We start from the raw sequence: 20,000 nt of genomic DNA, 5'->3' as shown, positions 1-20,000 counted from the left end.
TGGGGGTGTAGTTGGCTTTCATGTGCTTGTCTGATTCACCTCCACCACACGATGTTTCTCACGGGAGAGGCTCAGTCCGACACACTCAGCGTGACCTCTAGATCAAAGGTCAGGCCCCAGACAAAGTCGCACCTCATAGCCGATAGGAAAAGAAATCTCCTGGGATAACATGTAGGATTGTGTGTGCGTGCGCGTGTCTGTCTGTGTGTGTGTGTGTGTGTGTGTGTGTGTGTGTGTGTGTGTGTGTGTGTGTTCATGCTCATAGGTCAGTTTGTCCAATTGCCCAACTTCAACATCCCATGCCTGCTTGTGTGTGTATATGAGAGAGAGAGAGAGAATGAGTGTTTATCATGGATACATTTGTTGTTTGCTCTATACACACTAAGGCAAACACACACACACACACAAACCATTGTATATTTCTCAAAACTACCTCAGTCCAAAAATAAAAAAAAACGGTCAATTCCAACAAGCATCCTGCAGAGCTGGGCACTCGATACACCTCATTCTGATCCAGCACACATACACACACACACACACACCGAGAGAGAAAAAAGACAAAAGAAAAAGAAAAAGCAATCTCGGGGAGATATTCACCTTTCACTCCGCAAATCCTGTCGGAGGGATTTTACTGCATCTGCCTCCAGGCGTGACTCAGGCGGGGCGCACCGCACCTCAACGCACCGCACCGCTCCGCACCGCTCTGCACCGCACCGCACCGCACGGTCTGTGTTGGGGCTCAGAAGCAGACGGTGCCAGGAAAGCATTTGGAGGATGTGACTGAGACAGGAGGGGAGGACGGCGGGGGATTGTCAGCGGCAGCGACCAATCCACTGACACTCTTGACGTCTGACCTTATTAAACTAAAGCAAATGCCAATATCTGTGTGCGGCGGGGGAATGGGGGGGTGGGGGGTTGGTTGGATGGAGGGGGAATGGGGGGTGTTGCGGTCACCTTTGGACAGTTTGGCTGTGACGTGCAAGTGTGTCCAAATGCAGTTTCTAAACAGAGCACGGCGGGTGGGTGGTGCTGGGTGGTGGTGGTGGGCAAAAGAGAGCTATTTGTTCAGACCTCAACGAGTAAACACGGTGTGACTCCATCCAAGGAGACCAACAGGCAATCAGTGTGTGTTTTATGGCTTAGCATTTTTTTTCCATTGACAAGTAGCTTGTGGCTAATGAGTAGCATCTGGCTAAGCGAGCTGGGTGGATTAGTTACATCTCTCCGAGGTGTGACTGGAAAGCCAGGATTCTAGAGGATTCCGCCCAAGAGGGAGGGATAAGGTAGGCAACAGCTGCTGCAGAGATTGGAAGTGCTTCTACAATCTTCTTGTAAGGATGGAGTGTTATTACATATTCATTACATAGTAATACATGATAGATTGCATGTCCTCGATGTTTCTGTCCTAACGAACATCCTCCTTCATTCGGAAAGGTACCCACAGACATTGTGCTCCTCAATCTATCCTCTTCAAATGGATGCTGAGGCCATTTTATGTTCTTTTTTTGAAATTTAACAAGCTTTTTATATATTTATGTTTTATCTATGAAGATTATACTTGTTGATATCACTTGGCCTCATCGCTTAATGGGCTGTTGTGTGCTCGTGAGAGTTGTTGCCATACTGTAAGTAGTATTGCATGATTTACATAACTGACAAAACTAGCTTTGTGTGAAACACACTTCATGTTTCCAGTGGTGCCCCCCTTCAAAAGCCATTGAAAAAAATTGTTTTTTCCTCAACAAAAAAATCAGTCAATTAAAATGTATGACCTGTGTGAACAGGGGAATTAACCTGTTAGAGCTAGAAGAATGAGACAACATTTCTAGTGCTTTTATCTGTCACTTGGGATCAGGGGTGTCAAAGAAATCAATTTAGAAAAAATATAGCTCATACCTTGCTAGAGTGCACTAGTCTACTGGAATGGTTGAGGGTGAAGCAGAAGTCTAAGCTATTTAAGTTAATAACTTTATTTTCCTTTCACTAAAAAAAAGCTTCCAACTAACAGCTAGAAGCTGTTACTGTCAACATGATCATTTAGACATTTTTAAGGAAAGAAATCAGAGCAATTTTATATTTCGTAATAGGCTAGATCACTTGTGATTTGTGTTTGTCTGACAGAAAAATCCTAAAAGGAAAATCCTGAAATTCTCATACAATGCTTCCATGAGCCAATTAAGGACAAGCCTGTCGTCCGCCTGAACAGCTCAGCGTTTCACGGGTATGAAAATCACTCGCGGGGGAAAGTGCTGGTGTGTGTGAAAAGTGAAAAACAAATTGGCTGCAAGTGGCAGTGAGACTGTCCTCATCACCCGCTGAAAAAGACAAGTTCTCATCATGCGGAGGAAAAACACAAGGGTCCGTGGAAGGAGAAAAGAGACTCTGAGCCCGAATCTCCTCGGGATAGACTGCGCCAACGGAGACGGCAAGGACTGGAATAAAGGATCAGAGAGTAGAGAGTTTTCGAAAAATGTGAAAGGGAGAGCGAGAGTGACAGAGAGAGAGAAAAGGAGTGAGAGAGTGAGAAAAGGAGAGAGAGGTAGAGAGCGGAGGGGGGGGGGGGCAAGTGGGGAGAGGAAGGATCAGAGATGGGTGTTAGAACAGCCGGACATCACATTTCTGTGGAGAAAAACAGGTCAAGCACAGACACCACAGAGAAGGACGGAGCGAGAATAGAATAGAAAGAGAGAGAGAGACTGCAAAAAAAACTGAAAGAAAAAGCGTCCACCGCCTGATTCTGCAAAAAAGAAAAGCCCAAACAATGAAGAAAACCACAGTGCAGCACTGTCACACAATAGTACCCCCCCCCCCCTCCCCCGCCCCCCCACACACACACACCCTCCCCACCCCCCCTCCCTCATCTCCCAAAGCACACTGGGAGCTAGTCGTGAGTGGATACCATGGAAACACTCATGCCGTCGCCCCATGCATTGATCTGATCGACGCACCGTATCGGAGCACTTTTAAAGGTGCGCCGCCGAACCGCGCAGGCTCGCTCCTATACTCCAGTCTCTCCAATTTGTGTAATGGTCCGTCCGTCTCCAAGCCACACAAGCATGGGTGGAAAAAGGCCCCTCCAGGCTTCGAGTGCCACTGAAAAAAAGGGTATAGACGAGAGAGGAAGCAGGGCCGGGTAGATTTAGAGCATATGTTTTAACGACCTCTCGGGTCGCGACCTGTGGCCCCGGCCTATTGCCGCGGTCAGTGGCGCGCCAAGAGAAGGACGTCCCCCCTGGGCACCCGTGTCACAGCCATCAGGAGAGAGGCTTTGTGATGTGGTGGCCCCAACAGGATAATAGCACTGCTGAAGAGAGAGAGAGAGAGGGAGGGAGGGAGGGAAGGAGAGAGAGAGAGAGAGAGAGAGAGGGAAGAGAGAGCTAGAGAGGGGGAGGGAGAGAAAGGGAGAGAGAGGGGAAGGGAAAGAGATGGAGAGAGAGAGGGAGGGAGAGAAAGGGAGAGAGATGGAGAGAGAGAGAGAGAGAGCAACTGATTGTCTCCCTGCAGATCCCAGATTCCCAGTAGGGGGTTGGTGCTTGGCCCACTTGGCCCTCGACTCTGAAAATCAGTGTGTGCGTGGGAGTGAACGAGTGTTTGTCTATGTATGTCACTGGATGTGACTGTATACAGCTGTGTCTTCATGACTGGCATTATGGCGCTCGCATGTGTGCTGACATGAGTGAATGTATGCCTATTGCACTTATTCGTGTTGTAGCCAATGGACTTGTGTGTGTGTATTGAGTGTGTGTGTGTAGTGTGTTTGTGTGTGTGTGTCCGTGTGCGTTTTTGTGTGTGTGTGTAGTGTGTGTGTGTGTGTGTGTGTGTGTGTGTGTGTGTGTCTGTGTGCGTTTTTGTGTGTGTAGTGTGTAGTGTGTGTGTGTGTGTGTGTAGTGTGTAGTGTGTGTGTGTGTGTGTGTGTGTAGTGTGTAGTGTATGTGTGTGTGTGTGTGTCTGTGTGTGTCTGTGTGTGTGTGTGTGAGCGTACCAGACAGTTTGGAGTAAATCTGACCCTGACCACTCCATCTGTCTCACGTGTGCTCCATATCTCCAGCTCCCGCGGGCTCCCTGCCAGCACTGTGTTTTGTAGTGACACCGCGGCCCCCGAGCGCAGCCGGTCGCATCCACCTTCGCCGCGCCAGGGAAACAGGTGCCCGGTCGCCTTTCACTTGAACCGGGGGAGGGGGGTGTGGGGGGGGTGGCGGGGGTGAAAGAGCGCTGACGAGGCAGTTCCACTCGGCATGTGGCTCGCCGTGACGTGACCGGCTCGCCGCCGACCTTGTTCAGAGGCTCCGCAGAGCACCGCATGCTTAGTCGCCTCTTCCTCCTCCTCCTCCTCCTCCTCCTCCCTCATTGGACACAGGGCAGAGGGGAATTACCTGATCCCCATACCTAAGTAAGTGGTGCCTCTCCCGTCCTTCAGCCCCCCCCACCCCCCGTCCCTCAAATTGACATCATCTTATGTTGTGCCAAGACAGAACTCACTTGGTCACAAAGGCGATTTAAAAAAAAAAAAACGGAAAAAACAGAGCTGGAGTGGGTTTTTCCGTGGCATACGCGAACATATGCGAACGGCTCATCGGCGTTAACTATGCATGTTAAGTGCTTTGCATCAGTCACGGTAGACAGGGGTAAACCCCCACTCACCCACCCACCCACACGAGGGCTCGGGGAGAGTAATTGCACCATCTGTAATAATTTGATGGGCGAATCCTCGACTGCCGTCGCGTTGGGCGGGCCACGGAGCGACTACTGTATGCTGATATTATCCAGCTCACGTGGCGGGCGGCATTTTCCATATGTGCGAGTTAGGCATCTCCGCGGCGATATGGGGATTCTTCAGAAGGCGTTTTTTTAATGGAGATGAATTATGTTTTGGAGGCGTACTGGGAATGTGCTGCGTGAGATGGTTATTGTGTTTCGTCACGTGTGCAGCAGCATTCCATCTCGTCTCGGCCTCCGGATGGTTCCGTGCATGTGCCAGATCTGTTCTCGCTGCATCAGTGGAATGGCGGCGTCGTCGGGGAAGGGGGACGTGCTCTGCGGAGGAAGAGGAAGGTGGGGTGGGCCCGGGAGTTTAGGGGGGACGTCCAGGGACGTTCTGCGTCCTTCCCGAATCCCGCATCAGCCCAAGATCCCGTAGGTTGGACCGCCTCGTCTGATTCCTGCTCACCTCCCTCGGAAACACGCTCCGTGTCATGGACTCGTCCACCTCCCCGACACACCTGATCCGACCCCTCTCTCTCATCTCCCGGAGACCTTCCCCCCGCCCCCTTTAAGATGGCTGCCCTTTCAGATGTTGAGCTGCCCTAATCTCTCCCCCAGCCCTGAACAAGAGGAGGGTAATGAGAAGATTTCCCGACTTAATGCTTCTCTCTCTGCCGCTCGTGCCGCTACACCGTTCGCTACCGCTCGCTCGCTCGCTCGTGCACTCGTGCGCTCTCTCTCTCTTTCTCTTTCCCCTACCCACGCCTCCCTCTCACACCTGACTTCCTGCGTTTTTTTTGTCCCGGGCGCCTGCCGACACAAACACTAATGATACCCCCGCTCGCAGGCTGCATTGTTCAAACACTGTCATTTCCGTCGCTCGCCGGTGATTACCTTTGTTCCCTACTGACCCTGCAGGGCTCCCTTAACGCTGCCTCTGAAAGAAAGAGGGAGAGACAGAGAGAGAGAGCTAGAGAGAGAGAGAGAGGTAGAGAGAGAGAGAGGAGGGAGAGAGAGAGAGAGAGGTAGAGAGAGAGAGAGAGAGAGAGAGGAGGGAGAGGAGGGAGAGAGAGTGGGATAAAGGGGGGAGGGAGAGAGAGAGAGAGAGAGAGAGAGAGAGAGAGAGAGAGAGGAGGGAGAGAGAGTGGGATAGAGGAGGGGAGGGAGAGAGAGAGAGAAGGAGAGTGAGGGAGAGATCCAAACATGATTTCATTCCACCTACAGTACCCATGGCGTTAAGGCCGCGGTGCCTCGCTGGCGAGGTTCGATTTACATTTGTACAGGAAATGCGATGCCTCCGTGCGAGGGAGCTGGTTTATGATGGCTTCTGGTGAGATTGGAGAGGTGAGAGGGAATTTGTCCAAATCTCCAGACTGCGTAGAGCTGTAGAGAGTCGGGGAAAAGTGGGGTGTGTGTGTGTGGTGTGTGGGGGGAGCGCAGGGGAGGAAAAAAAAGAAAGAAATGATATCCTCCAAAGATTCTCTGGAGGATAAATCTATCAACTGGAAGAAAAAAGCGCACGGGACGCCGCAGTGGTGATGTAGTCTGCGTGACCTTCAGCTGTGGCTGTCGTGACCTGATTTCAGATGCCTCCCAGCCCTCTTTCTACGTTACCCTCCACCACCACCCCCCCCCCCACCCCACCCCCCATTTCCCGATAGCCGGGTCGCATCTATTGGCCTCCAAGATGTGGCAAAAGATCAGAGGGACTATTGATGACATCGTGCACAGATCGGAGGTCGGTCAGCCCTTGACTCGATCCGCTGGCACCTTGGGTCTTGGGCTCATGCCAGCCCTGGTCTCTCAGCTGACTGCTGACCGCAGACCCCCCCCCCCCTCTTCCCCCTCTCCCCCCAAAAAAACTTGGCCGCGCACCTTTCACGGTCGATGTTCTGATCTCAAGAGTCTCTAACTCGAGAGCGTCTCCCGAGTGCTGTTTGCGTTTGTGTGCCGTCGCACTCGTTCGCACAAGGTGAAAAATCGGCCGCTCCGCACCAATTATCCTCCTCCTGGTGGGTTGGTGATGAAAGAGCGCTCCTCGGCGCGGCGGCGGCGGTGATGTGCGCTGTGGTTCAAGGCGTAAACTAGCCACCACTTCAAAGGGCCCCAGCTTCACAGTCCTCATTATTGCGCAAATTGTAGCGGAGAAGTGAACTTTTATCTCCCTTTTCCGCCTAGATATACACTCATGAGTCGTTTTACGCAGCGCTTGCAATGTTGTTCGGTGAGGGTTTTTTTTCTGGAGAGCCATACTTTATGTAAGATTATAATGAAAGCCAGTTAATAGGTTTGATATACACAAGGCATCACTTTGTAACACTAAAATGTTGACAAAAAGACTATATGTTGTACCAGTGGATCAGGTGGATCTCGTTGGCACGAGCTTAAACCAGTCCTCGGATTAAGAATTCATTTTGAAATTGAGATTTCGTATGGCAAACTTTAGGCTGTAGGATCCAGAGCTTGAAGTAATCCCTGCTTTGGAATGCTGCCACTGCCTGTTTGTCTCCAACGTCTGTAGAGAGCGTGCCAGGGACTGTTTGCCTGGGAAAAGGGTTTCCGTTGGGCTGTGTGTGTAGGAGGACACGAGCGGGATTTCACGCTTCCTCATTGTACACACGCTTTAGCATGTGGCTACGCTAGTGCGCTTTGTCACCGCGCGCCCGCGCGTATTGTGCGTGGGCGATTGCGCGGTGGCATGTTGAATAAACACTCTGGCCGGGGCTCGTTGGGTGTCGACGGGTGTCGTGGCGCGAGGGGTGGAAAAAAAGGAACTCGCGTTCGCAACTGTGTGCCAGTCTGAAAGCGCTCGTGGCAAACGGGAAGCGGTCGCATGCGGAGGTGTTGTTTTCGCCGAGAGGCAGTAAACCTTGAGGCCGCTGCACAGGGTACCGCAGAAAAAGGCTTCAAATCGATTGCTGTGCATCTCTCTCTCTCTCTCTCTCTCTCTCTCTCTCTCTCTCTCTCTCTCTCTCTCTCTCTCTTTCCCCCTCTCTGTCCTCTCCTCCATTCACTCATTCTCTTTCAATTGCTCCCCCTCTTTGTATGCATTCTGCCACTTTTCGCTGGCTCTCACTGACAATTTCGCTGCATTCACAGGGGAAGCCTAATGCACGCTAACTGCAGGGACCTGTTGAAAAATGGCCTCCTTTCCTGCCACTGGGGGTTGTCGCAATGACGTTGCTTTAGATGGCGGGTGGATGAGGACGAGTAGGGTGAACTGGGGAATAAAAAAAGCACACACACACACAAAACCCACAGCTGGCTCTCTACCTTTGTGTTTTGATCGCTTCTTTTTGTTGGACCTCATAATCACCCCCTGCCTACACACACATACACACACACACACACATAGACACACACACACACACACACACACACACACACACACACACACAAATGCAGACACACACACACACACACACAAATGCAGACACACACACACACACACACACACACACACACACACACACACACACAGAATGTGCTGAGAAATCGGGGTAAGGAGGGGAGGGTAGGGGTTTCTGCAGCATAATGGATGGATATAATAACCTGCTGCAATAATGGTGCAGCTTTTTCAAGACCTGTGCCTTCGCAGCACAGCGCTGAAACAGTGCTGCTGCTTAATCATGCATCTATGCCTGTGGAATGAAGCACCGGAGAGAGAGAAGAGAAAGAGAGAGAGACAGAGAAAGAGAGAGAGAGAGATAGAGAAAGAGAAAGAGAGAGAGAAAAAAAAATAAAACAGGAGAAATTGCATTAAACATGAGTTTGATTGGAGTGTTTTTACAGCAAGCTCCACAGAGCGGCTCTGTCCCCCTCCGCCCCTTCACAGATCCTATCAGGCTTTCCCCAGAGCCACGGGGGATGATGATGGGGCTCCAGTGGGCTCTCAGTGACTGGTCTACACACCATGGAACCACTGGCTGAAGAGCCTTCAACAGCAACAGCAACAACAACACATTGCATTTATAGACTAGTTTCAAGAGTGGCCCATTATCAGTGTCATAGTCGTTCCCAAAAGGTTTCCATTTTAACATTCCATGCAGTATGTTATCTTAATGTAGTGGGAGTAGTTTGTGAACAAAATAGGACATTCAAGCATTGTTTTTGTTTTTCTGGTTGAAAAGGTCTATAGACCCTTTTTCTCAATAGGAACATTCGGTAATGCTTCTACATAAGAGTGGTATGAACCTAAACCCGAACCCTAAGCTCAATGTTTGCTTATTGTGCCATCGGCATGTTTCTGCAGTTAAAAGGTTCTACCCTAATTTCCCGATTATAAGCTCTAGGTTATACATTGATTTTGCAAAATTTCTTCAGCAGTTCATATGGTATTTATATGGTTTTGTTTCTTGCGTAAAACACTGTCCTGGAGCTTGTACACAATGTGGCGAATACACAGAAAATTATTGTCTAGCTCTTTACCAAAGCACGCAGTGAAGCAGGGCGCCTCAACCATCACCAACAAGTTGAACGGATTGATGGTTTCCTAAACAAGTAATGAAGTGGCTAACTGAACAATGAGCAAATAAGGCAAGACTAACCTTATAATTCAGTCATTTTATCAATTAATGAGCCAAACTCTTTCAAATTGGTCACTATAAATCATTTTTGAGTTAATAAGTTAGGATGTGAATGAAATGAAGTTGAAAGGATTGATGGAAGAAAAAAAATAAGACACTTATATACATTTCTAAATAAATAGATAGACAAAGAAAAAACGAACTAATTCAGGTAATCAATAAGTCACCCGGCAATTGCTCCCAATGAATCACTTAAGTAAGTGGCAGCGTTTTTTTTTAATTTTTTTTTTTAATTTTAGACAGAAAACTCGCACTGTACAGTTGGAGTAGAGAGGAAAAGAGAGTGGGGAGAGAGAGAGAGAGAGAGAGAGAGAGAGAAATTAATTGCAAACTGCTTCATATCTGCTCCCCTAGAAATAAATTGTGCTCCTCATCAGTCTTTCCATACGTTCGAGTGGGCATGCGAGCGCAGATCTGATGAGATGAGTCACGTTCCATAAGGCCCAGATAATCAAATCATTAAAGATTAATGGAGACCGTGTGACTTCCTGTCGCTGTTGCACTAGGAACCATTCAATTATCATCCACGTCAAATGGGCCACTTCATTCACACGCAAAGGGAGCTGGATTCAGTGGTGGCGGCCGGAGGTCCCGTCTCTTTGAAACACACAAATCATGGCACTGACTCATTGCATGTCTCCGCCAATGATGTCCAGTGAAATTTTATGAAATGTTCTGGCGTGAACACCATGAACACCGCACGCACGCACGCACGTACGCACGCACGCACGCACGCACGCACGCACGCACGCACGCACGCACGCACGCACACACAGTTGCACAGACGCACGCACGCAACACTCAAACATGCACTCACACAAATACACACACTCACACACACACAGAGAGACTCAAATCACACGTTTTGAAAGTGGTGAGAAGGAACTCGCTTAACTTTGGCTGCTGATGGTTGGCTCAGAAATGTAAAAGTATTTTTTGAGCTGGAAGGTAGTGACGAGGTGTCGACTCGTCAACACATGCAGCAGCGCCTCCACCACCAGATGTCACTGTTTCCCCGAAACCGTCCCCCCCCGTTTCCTTCTCCTCTCCGAGGCGACAGATAGGCTCTCTGGCTCACAGAAGAAGCTGGCTGGAAATGCTGCAGTGCTGATGTCTGTGCCGGCGACATCCCACGTGCTAGGATTACAACGGGAAATTGTTTACAGTCAGCCCTGTTAGGTAAACGCGTGCTGTTTTCACTAAAGGCGCCGTTGCCCCCCCCCCCCCCCTCCCCCCCCCCACCTCCTCAAAAGAAGAGTAGGAAGAGAGGAGGAAACACATGAGGACGAAGGAGGGGAGTGCGCCGCTGCTTTGAAAAGCACCAAAGCCTTGAATGCTAATTTGTCTTCTTTGATAGTCTTGCTTTTCCTGAGACATGAAAGGACGATTTTTTTATTTGCTTGTATTGGAAGAGAGAGGGGGGGGGGGGGGGGGGTGGTGAACAAAGACAGAACTTGTCAACAGTGAGTGGGAGACCCTTACTGCAGCCAGGTGTATCTGTTTTCAAAAAGCACAAAACAAATGTCGCTTTCAGTTTCTGCTGCCTTCTCTTCTCTGTTGCCGTGACGGCAGATTGATAGACACACCCGCAACACCGCATGCTATATTTTCCTCAAGCGTCTCTTGACTTTTGCGGCTTGTTACTAAACAGGCTGTTTGAAAGAGGTAGCACCACAGTCCCCACCCCTCCAGACCTCACTTCCACACCATCTCCACCCAACCCCATCTCCACCCACCCCCATCTCCACCCAACTCCATCTCCACTACACTACAGTGATTATCAATGGCCCCGGCACCACCCAGGAACACCCTAGTGTACCCAACAAATGTGATTGGATAATGGCATGGTGGGCACAGCGCAGGAAGCACCGCACAGCACGAAGCGATGCCGGGGTGTAGAGTGTGTGTGTGTGTGTGTGTGTGTGTGTGTGTGTGTGTTTGTGTGTTTGTGTGTTTGTTTGTGTGTGGTGAGTGTGTGTGTGTGTGTGTGTGTGTGTGCGCGCGCTGGCGGTGTGTGTTTGTGTGCATGTGCAGGGTGTGTGTGTGTGTTGTGGGGGTGTGGGTGAGTGAGTGGTGTGTGTGTGTGTGTGTGTGTGTGGCAGGCGAACGGGGCGGGTCACAGCAGCCCGCAGACGACTCCTGAAGGGGGCATTATTAATTTGGGATAATTGCTATTTGTCACGAGGACGTGGACGTGGGGTTTTGGCGAGCGAGAGCGGGAGAGGGAGAGAGGGAGTGAGAGAGAGCGGCGCTCTGATTAAGTACAGTAATAGAGCAGGGGCTGAAGACGGGGCCCAGATGCTCATTAAATGAACTGTAACTGTGGGGATTGTGCAGAGGGGACGGCAGAGTCCATCACTCACGCCCATTTGAGCCACTAATGACATAATGGCGCTCGCCGAGGATGATGAAGAGGTATAACTGGCTGGCGTTAAATGTATGAATGAGCACTTTGTCCCCTCTCAATATGGCCTGTCATATCCTGTTTGTGTCGGGCAGTGCGCGTTAACTTCCGAAGGGGGTTTTCGCTGTCGAGCGATAAGAGAGGAGCACTTAATTTTTAATTCTTTGTGGTAACGCACCATGTGTCTGCAGTCATGGTCGCACTCGTTCTCACTCTCTCTCTTCCTCTCCCTCTCTCTCTCTCTCTGTCTCTCTCTCGCTTTCTCTCTCTGTTTTAGGTGGTGTGTGCATTGCGCAGTCGCTCAAGATCCCCCGCGAGCCGAAATCCGGCGAGTTTTTCAAGATCATCGACCGGCTGATGGAGACCCCCAACGCTCGGGCCATCATCATGTTTGCAAACGAGGATGACATCAGGTGAGCCCCTCCCAGATGTGACCTCCGACCTCTTTGTCAGAGCCGTCAGCCGAGTTGTTTATCCACAGGGAAAGAGGGAAACAGAGGGAAAGGAGGGAGAAGGAGGTGAGAGGTGGCGGTGTGTGTGTGTGTGTGTGTGTGTGTGTGTGGGGGGGGGGGGGGGGGGGGGGGGGATAGGGGAAGTAGAAAAACAGGGAGAGAGGATAGAGGTGGATAACGAGTGAGAAGCAGGGAAACAAGAAAAAAAAGAGTGAGCGAGAAAGGAGTGACAGAAAATAAAAGAAAGTGAAAGTGAAACTTATGGGGTGCAGACAGTGGGTAATCCAGAGACTAAGGCAGGGGAGGCTGAGGATGAAGAAAGGATGAGAGGAAGATTGAGAGAGCAAGAGAGGGAGAGAGTGTGTGTGTGTGTGTGAGAGAGAGAGAGGGAGAGGGAGCGAGAAAAAGATTTGAGGCAGCCACTGAGACAGTAGTTATGTCTCCATTAAGCCCATGACTCTCCCCACTAACACAGTGTCCTCCCTTTACTTAAGCATTGCAGCTCTCCAGCAATAATAATGGCCCCCCTCACTTGCCCGTAAATGAACACAAAACATGCAGCGCCTCCCCCCCACACCAAAAAAAAAGGCAAATGGTAGCGACACAGAGCGGAAAGTCGGAAGGAGGGAGGGAGAGAGAGAGAGGGGAGGGTGAGAGAAAGAGAGGAAAAAAGAGGAGGATGAAGTAAAGCAAGGCTTCCTGCGCCTGCAGGGAGGGAATGCTCCCGTTTCTCCATCCTGCTCGGCGCCGGCGCAGGTCTGATTGGGCCCACAGAGCTTTGCCTGAGCTGAGCCTGTTACGTAAGACGGCCCCCGAGGACCAGCGCGCTGATCAGCTCTCTTGGTGCCGCCTGGGTTGGGAGCAGGGCACAGGGAGAGAGGGAGAGAGAGAGAGAGATGGAGGGAGAGAGAGAGGGAGAGAGAGGAGGGTGGAGAGAGAGGGAGGACTGGAGAGAGAGAGATAGAAGGAGAGAAAGGAAGATAGAAGGAGAGAGAGGGAGGATGGGATAGAGAGAGAGAGAGAGATGAAGGAAGAGAGAGGGAAGATGGCAGAGAGAGAAAGAGAGAGATGAAGGGAGAGAGAGGGATGATGGCAGAGAGAGAGAGAGAGAGAGAGAGAGAGAGAGAGAGAGAGAGAGAGAGAGATGAAGGGAGAGAGAGGGAGGATGGCAAAGAGAAAGAGAATGAAAGAGAGGGGGAGATGAAGAGAAGGGTCCAGCCAAGGCACCAAGGGATCTTCTGCTGGACTTAATGGAGAGCTGAAAGTGTGACCATGGTGGATGTGGGATGCAGCAATATGTGCTTACGCGACGGCATTTCTGGGAACCATTAAATGTAATATCTAATGGCCTACATCCTTAACAGACCCTATGGATTTGTGGCAAGCAGAGAACACAGCTAAGGATATTGGTATCTTTTCCCATGGAGTATACTGTATAAATGGCAACAATAAATATATGGGTTGCATGGCTACTTATTTTGCTATTTGGCTTGCTGGTTGATAAAAAATATATCTTTTTTCCCTTCTGCACGATGAGAAGTTGGAAAAAGAGAAGCAGAGTAGTTTGGGGAAAGTAGAGACCAATTTGCCAGAGGAGAAATAGAGAGGATGTGTACTGAAAAAGGAATGGTTCATGCTACCAAGTGATAATAGCATTTTCAAAGAGCGGCGGCCTGTGATTGAATTCTGTAGGTAAACGTCTCCTCATCTCTCCAGGCTTCTCAAGCACCGAGATCTGATAAGTTCATACAATTTAAATGTGGTGAATATTAGCTTATTATTTTACATGATTAATAAATTAGTCATGCGGTGCTACCTCTTTTATGCATCGACTGGATAGAGATATTGTGACAGTTGTAATAATTCATCTGTCATTCAATAATAATATAGTCATTGGAATAATTAATTTCTTATCCATTCTTTCTTTCTTTCTTTCTTTCTTTCTTTCTTTCTTTCCTTCTTTTTGTCTCTCTTTCTTCCACCACTCTGTGTCCTGTCTTCCACACAGACGAGTCCTGGACGCCGCCAGGCGCAGGAACCACACGGGTCACTTCCTGTGGGTGGGCTCTGACAGCTGGGGCTCCAAGATCTCGCCGGTGGAGGGCCAGGAGCTCGTGGCCGAGGGCGCCATCACCATCCTGCCCAAGCGCGCCTCCGTGGAAAGTAAGAGGCTCACCAGAGCACCCTGGGAAGGGAAGGAGAGAGGAGGGGGAGGCGAGGGGGGGGGGGGGGGGGGCCGAGCTGGGGTGGGGTGGGGGGAGGAGTGTGGGCTGGGGTGGGTCGTTGTCAGAAGGGGGTTAGAAAACGTCACCTCTACTACACTCCCCTGGGTATTTGCTTCCTGAGGTGTTATCGCACGACTGGATAAGACCTTCTACTCCAGGGGGGTGAGAGAGAGAGAGAGAGAGAGAGAAAGAGATTAAAGAGGTCTTTTATAGGGATTTTCTTATAGTATGGCATGTGACAGAGGAGTGAGCGAGATATATAGAGAGAGAAAGAGAGAGAGAGAGTGTGCAAAAGAGAGAGAACGAGATAGAGAGAGAGGGAGGGAGAGAGAGAGAGAGATAGAGAGAGGTCTTTTATAGGCTTTTCTTATTTGGTATTCTCCAAGAGTGCCACCACTCTCCGTGTTACCGTGCCCTCTCCACCCAGGCTTAGTGCCCAGATCAGGGAGGGGGCTGTTATCTGCCGCACTCCCACTGGGCTCCGTGTTATGGGTGGCTGAGTAGCGGTTAGCGCCACTGCCGCTATACTCTAGCATTAGCGTAGCGTTAGTGTAGCGTTAGTGTAGCGTTAGCGCGCACAGAGCTGCCTGTAGCTAGCAAAAGGCCTCTGATGAGTCAGACACGCACACACACACATGTATACAAGCTCAGACAATGATAAGACGCCCACACACTAACACACACGCGCACACACACGTACATGCATGCATGTGTGCACACACGCACGCGGAGTGACAGAGGCGATTCTCTTGGGGTACATCTCGACGATGTGTCCCCAATTAGCACGGCTTTTGCTAGAACCCATTAGATAATTGTATCCTTAGGGGGAGGGACAGCTCGGCGTATAGACAGCGTAAATGACAACTGCTCTTCTCCCTCGTCCGTCTTGCTTGTTCTCGCCGTGAGTAGGAGGGACTGGCGTGAAGTCATGGACAATGCTTTTCACTCACTTCTCTCTCTCTCTTTCCTTTCTTTTTTCGCATCTTTCACCACCCCCCCCACCCCCACCACTCTCCCTCCTCCTCCTCTTCTTCCTCCTCCTCCAGCTTTTGATCGCTACTTCAAGAGCCGCTCGCTGTCCAACAACAGGAGGAACGTGTGGTTCGCCGAGTTCTGGGAGGAGAACTTCAACTGCAAGCTGGGCATGCACGGCAAGCGACCCGGAAGCCCCAAGAAGTGCACAGGTAGAGTGGAACGAGAGAGGTAGAGAGAGAGAGAGAGAGAGAGAGAGAGAGAGAGAGAGAGAGAGAGATGGAGAGAGAGATGGAGAGAGAGAGAGAGAGAGAGAGAGAGAGAGAGAGAGAGAGAGAGAGAGAGAGAGAGAGAGAGAGATGACGATGATTGTACCTGGGCTGAACCGTGGAGGAGATGGCCTTGGCCATTCATAATTCAGGCGACACGCCGCCGTGCTCTCACGCAACGCAACACAGACGCCGGGGCCACAGAGGTGGAGACGGCTTTCTCTTCCGGCTACTTCCTGTACTTTTTCATCAAATAAAGTGAAGAAAAATAGCAGACAAAAATCAAAGACATGAACAGAAGAGGTGCAGAGAGAAGGAGGGCTGTTCTGTGTGTGTGTGTGTGTGTGTGTGTGTGTGTGTGTGTGTGTGCTGTTCTGTGTGTGTGTGCGTGTGCGTGTGTGTGTGTGTGTGCGCCCAGTGACAGTTTGCAGGCAGTCTGGCGTTAGTGAAGGGCCTTTCTTGCATGAGTGGTCTTGGTGTAGGATGGCGACGCGGGCACATATCGCCCTTAGCCCGTGCCCAGACGTGCGCGCGTGCATCGCCCTCAGTCCATGCCCAGACACGCGCACATCGCCCTTACTCCATGCCCAGACGACATTTGGACTCTTTCCAGTGTCTGATTTCATCACACCTCGCCAAGCGCACCCCGGCAACGCGTGCAAACTCGCTGTCTCACACACACACACACACACACACACACACACACACACACACTGCGTGCAAACTAAAGGTCTCCCGAAACGTGTCGAGAAGGGAGGGTGAGCGAGCGAACAAGCGAGTGAGCAGGCAGGCGAACGACACTGAGCAACTGAGGGATTTGAAAAACGGAAAATGATGAGGGGAAGAAATAGACAAAGGACTCAAGACTCGCCAGCAGTCTGTCTCAACATATACTTCCCTCTCTCTCCCTCTCTCTCTCTCTCTCTCTCTCTCTCTCTCTCTCTCTCTCTCTCTCTCTCTCTCTGTCTCTGTCTCTCTCACACACTCTTTCTCTCTCTCTCTCTCCTTTGTTAACTCTCAATTTTCCATCCTATCGGTACCTCTCAGCCTCTCACTTTCTCTCCTCTCCTCCTCTCCCCCTGGTCTGTCCATCACCGTGGCGAGGCCCTTGGGGCAGGCGGCGTGTGAGCGCGAGCAGGACTCGGGCGCTGGCCCGGGCCGCGGAGGGGGGCTCTCGTGGGCGGAGAGAGGCACATGCCTCAGACAGGCAGACAGCCGGGGAACAGGCGGCTAGTGAGTCAGGGAGCTAATTTGGGAGCTGGGGATCTGCGGCGAGGAGAGGACAGCCAGGGAGAGAGATAGAGGGGGAGAGAGAGAGAGGGGGAGAGAGAGGGAGAGAGAGAGAGAGAGGGGGGGAGAGGGAGAGAGGGAGAGAGAGAGAGACAGGAAGAGAGAAAGAGAGAGAAATAAAGAGAGAGAGGGAGGAAGGGAGAGAGAGAGAAGGGGGGTAGAGGGGGAGGGGGAGAGGGACATTTGGGGATAAAGAGAGAAAAAAAGAGAGAGAAAGTGAAAAAGAGAGAGGGGGAAAGAGAGAGGGAGAGAGAGAAAGGAAGACAGAGTAAGTGAGAGAGATCAAAACCAAGGGAGGCTATGAGGCACACAGAATTGGAGAAATGGAGAGAGGGAGAGACACAGACGGAGAATCTAGAGGATCGTCCCAGAATAAAGATGGAGAGAAAAACATAGAGAGTGAGCGAATGAGAGAAAATGTGTGCTGAGAGGAAAAAAGAGAGAGAGAGAGAGAAAGAAAAAGAGAGTGTTATGGTTATGTCAGAGTGTGTATGTGTGTGTGTGTGTGTGTGTGTATTTCTCTCCGGCGGTGTGTGACACACAGCACACAGCGGGAACAGTGCGGACGAGAGAGAGAGGGGGGGGGGGGGGGGGCGAGGGGGATCTTATCTACGTCCACCACAGTCCACTCAGCTGAGCGGAGCAGAGGCCGCTCGCGAAAAACGAGACAGGAAACGTAGGCCTGTTTACCAGAGGGAAACACGGAGCAGGTCAAGCAAAGACTGCCGAGGCAGTCAGCTCACTGCCATGTTAGTTTTCCAGGAACAAAAGCCGACAGGGACAAACGGCCGACCTCTACCACTCATACGTTGGCTCCAGCCATTCCGCCAGCGGCAGAACTGCTGCCGTGTGTTATGGGGCTACCTGTCGGTCACCTGAGGGAACGTTATCGCTGGAGTGGCCATCATGGAGTGGCCATCGTGGCGTGTTTGTGCCAGCGTATAGAAGACATACGTGCCACAGGCATAGTTACCGTGGGGGGGGGGGCACTTCTGCATTTTGGAGATTTGAGGTGCACTGCAGATTTCATGACTTATAGCCTCAGTGAGAAAGAAAGATAACTTTGCTGAAGATAGTACGGATGTGAAGCTGTGTGTAAGTGTGTGTGTGTGTGTGTGTGTGTGTGTGTGTGTGTGTGTGTGTGTGTGTGTGCTCCAGACTTCATGATAGTGGGTAAAAGCAAAGTGTGATAGGATGATATTATGTAGAGGCAAGGGCTTCTACATCTTATCTATTATGTATGGTTTGGAATAGAAGTTAGACAAAGTGCAATTTGTGAAAACTAGCTCTTGGAGATATGAATAAACAGGCTCTCTCACTCATGCACATATTCATACTCACACACCCAAACACACACCCAGACACACACAAACACACACACACACACACTCACACATATGAAATACGATTTTTTTTTTTTTTCATTTTTATGACAAGAGCTCTGTCTTATGAAAGGAGCCAGGGGCAGTATGACTGCACTGTTCTCAGCACAGTTGTTCGCCCCCAAATCTGATTTAGGCAGCCAAGGGCGCACAGATGAGCTCGCTCCGCTTTCGCATGAAGCTCGAGCAGCGGGGCCGGTCAGCCAGGGGCGGACGGCTTTATTTCATTTCTTCTGCGATAATTTGAACGAGGGGTACAAGAGAATAGGGCGACGAGAGAAAGAGAGAGAGAGAGAGAGAGAGAGAGAAAGAAAAAAAAAGTGACAGTGAGAGAGAGAATGAATAAAATAAAGGCACTGTGGTGAACTACTTTAAGACCCAGAATATCCTCGGGGCAACAGGAGCCGTATATTCTTAATGTTTATGTGTCTCTGTGCCGCTTTGAGCTTTAGGGATGCATATGCTTGCAGTGTTTTACTAGGATTATGCGCACACACCCTCATACACACACACACACACACACACTCATACACACACACACACACAGACACACACACACACACACATGCAAAAACATTCACACCCCGCTGATGAGAGATTCTGAATGATGCTAGTATTCAGTGACATGAAAAAAACACCCTCACTGTGAGACTGTGTGGTCACTGCAATGAGTCCGGTTGCCCTGCCAAGCTGCTCCTGGGGCACTGTGAGAGGAGAAGGAGAGAATAGAGGAATAGGGGGAGGAGGTTGAGGAGGAGAGAATAGAGGGATAGGAAGAGTAGAAGGAGGAGAGAATAGAGGAATAATGAGCGAGATCTGTGGAGGCCAGTACCACTGAGAGAGGAGCAGGAGAGCGAAATAGATAGATAGATAGATAGATAGATACAGTGCTTAATTTGTAAAGTGGGAGGTGCCGGAACGCAGATGATGGGTGGATCTGGCGACTCAAAAATAAATAAATAAATAAATAAATGAATTAATAATTAAATAAATAAAGGGTACGGGGGACGACGACGCACAAGGATTCTGTGTGCACTAGTCTAGCCTACAATTAAACCAGTTACCGAGTGCGGAGACAGAGTGCAGATTCGCATGTTTAAGGCTTTATTTCGCCAACACTGCAAGACAGTAAGCTAGCCAAGGTTATTTTAACCACAACGGACAACGCTCAGAGTAAAAGGATGAACTCCAAACAAGCACACAATACTCACTCAAAGTTCGCCCGTTAACTCTCCAAACACACGTTAACGCAACAATATATTGAGAGTACCAGCAGAGAATAATTAAGACTTCATTTTACTTACACATATATCTTATTTGTCCAAAACAGCCCATACAGTATCCATAGATAGACACCTGCCTCTATTTCCCTACTCCTCAGATCCCGTGCAGATATGTCCTTTCAATCCATGATTTCACGTAGGGAATAGGATTGAACTGGGTAGCTTAAGCAGTGCGGGCCGACAAGGCCAATAGAGAGTTGTGAGGAGATGGTAGAGGGAAAAAGAGATGCTCTATTTGCTGCGCAAATCAAGTTAATCTGCGAAAAACCCCGCTCATGCACTTGAGATGGGGACAGTGTTGACCGTGGCCAAAAGGTCCGAACGAACCAGGCGCGCGGGAACCTCTTTTTGACCAGGGGTGCTGAATAACAAAATAATGAAGAATGTCCAACGATTTCTCCCTGCTATACATGTTCTGTATTTTGACTGCTAAATA

At 50.2% G+C, this 20,000-nt stretch overlaps 1 protein-coding gene across 1 annotated transcript in view; it reads left to right on the top strand.

Moving 5' to 3' along the window:
* Nucleotides 1-20,000, top strand: part of grm8a (glutamate receptor, metabotropic 8a) — a 165,998-nt gene that overhangs the window by 89,473 nt on the left and 56,525 nt on the right. Inside the window, exons 3-5 of the mRNA XM_062517482.1 lie at nucleotides 11,969-12,104; nucleotides 14,152-14,306; nucleotides 15,415-15,552. Of these exons, the coding sequence (XP_062373466.1) occupies nucleotides 11,969-12,104; nucleotides 14,152-14,306; nucleotides 15,415-15,552 (429 nt within the window). The remainder of the gene's footprint in view (nucleotides 1-11,968; nucleotides 12,105-14,151; nucleotides 14,307-15,414; nucleotides 15,553-20,000) is intronic.

This window comes from Sardina pilchardus, chromosome 17, assembly GCF_963854185.1.
Source record: "Sardina pilchardus chromosome 17, fSarPil1.1, whole genome shotgun sequence".
Taxonomy (NCBI): Eukaryota; Metazoa; Chordata; class Actinopteri; order Clupeiformes; family Clupeidae; genus Sardina; species Sardina pilchardus.
This window is presented reverse-complemented; position numbering and strand designations above follow the sequence as displayed.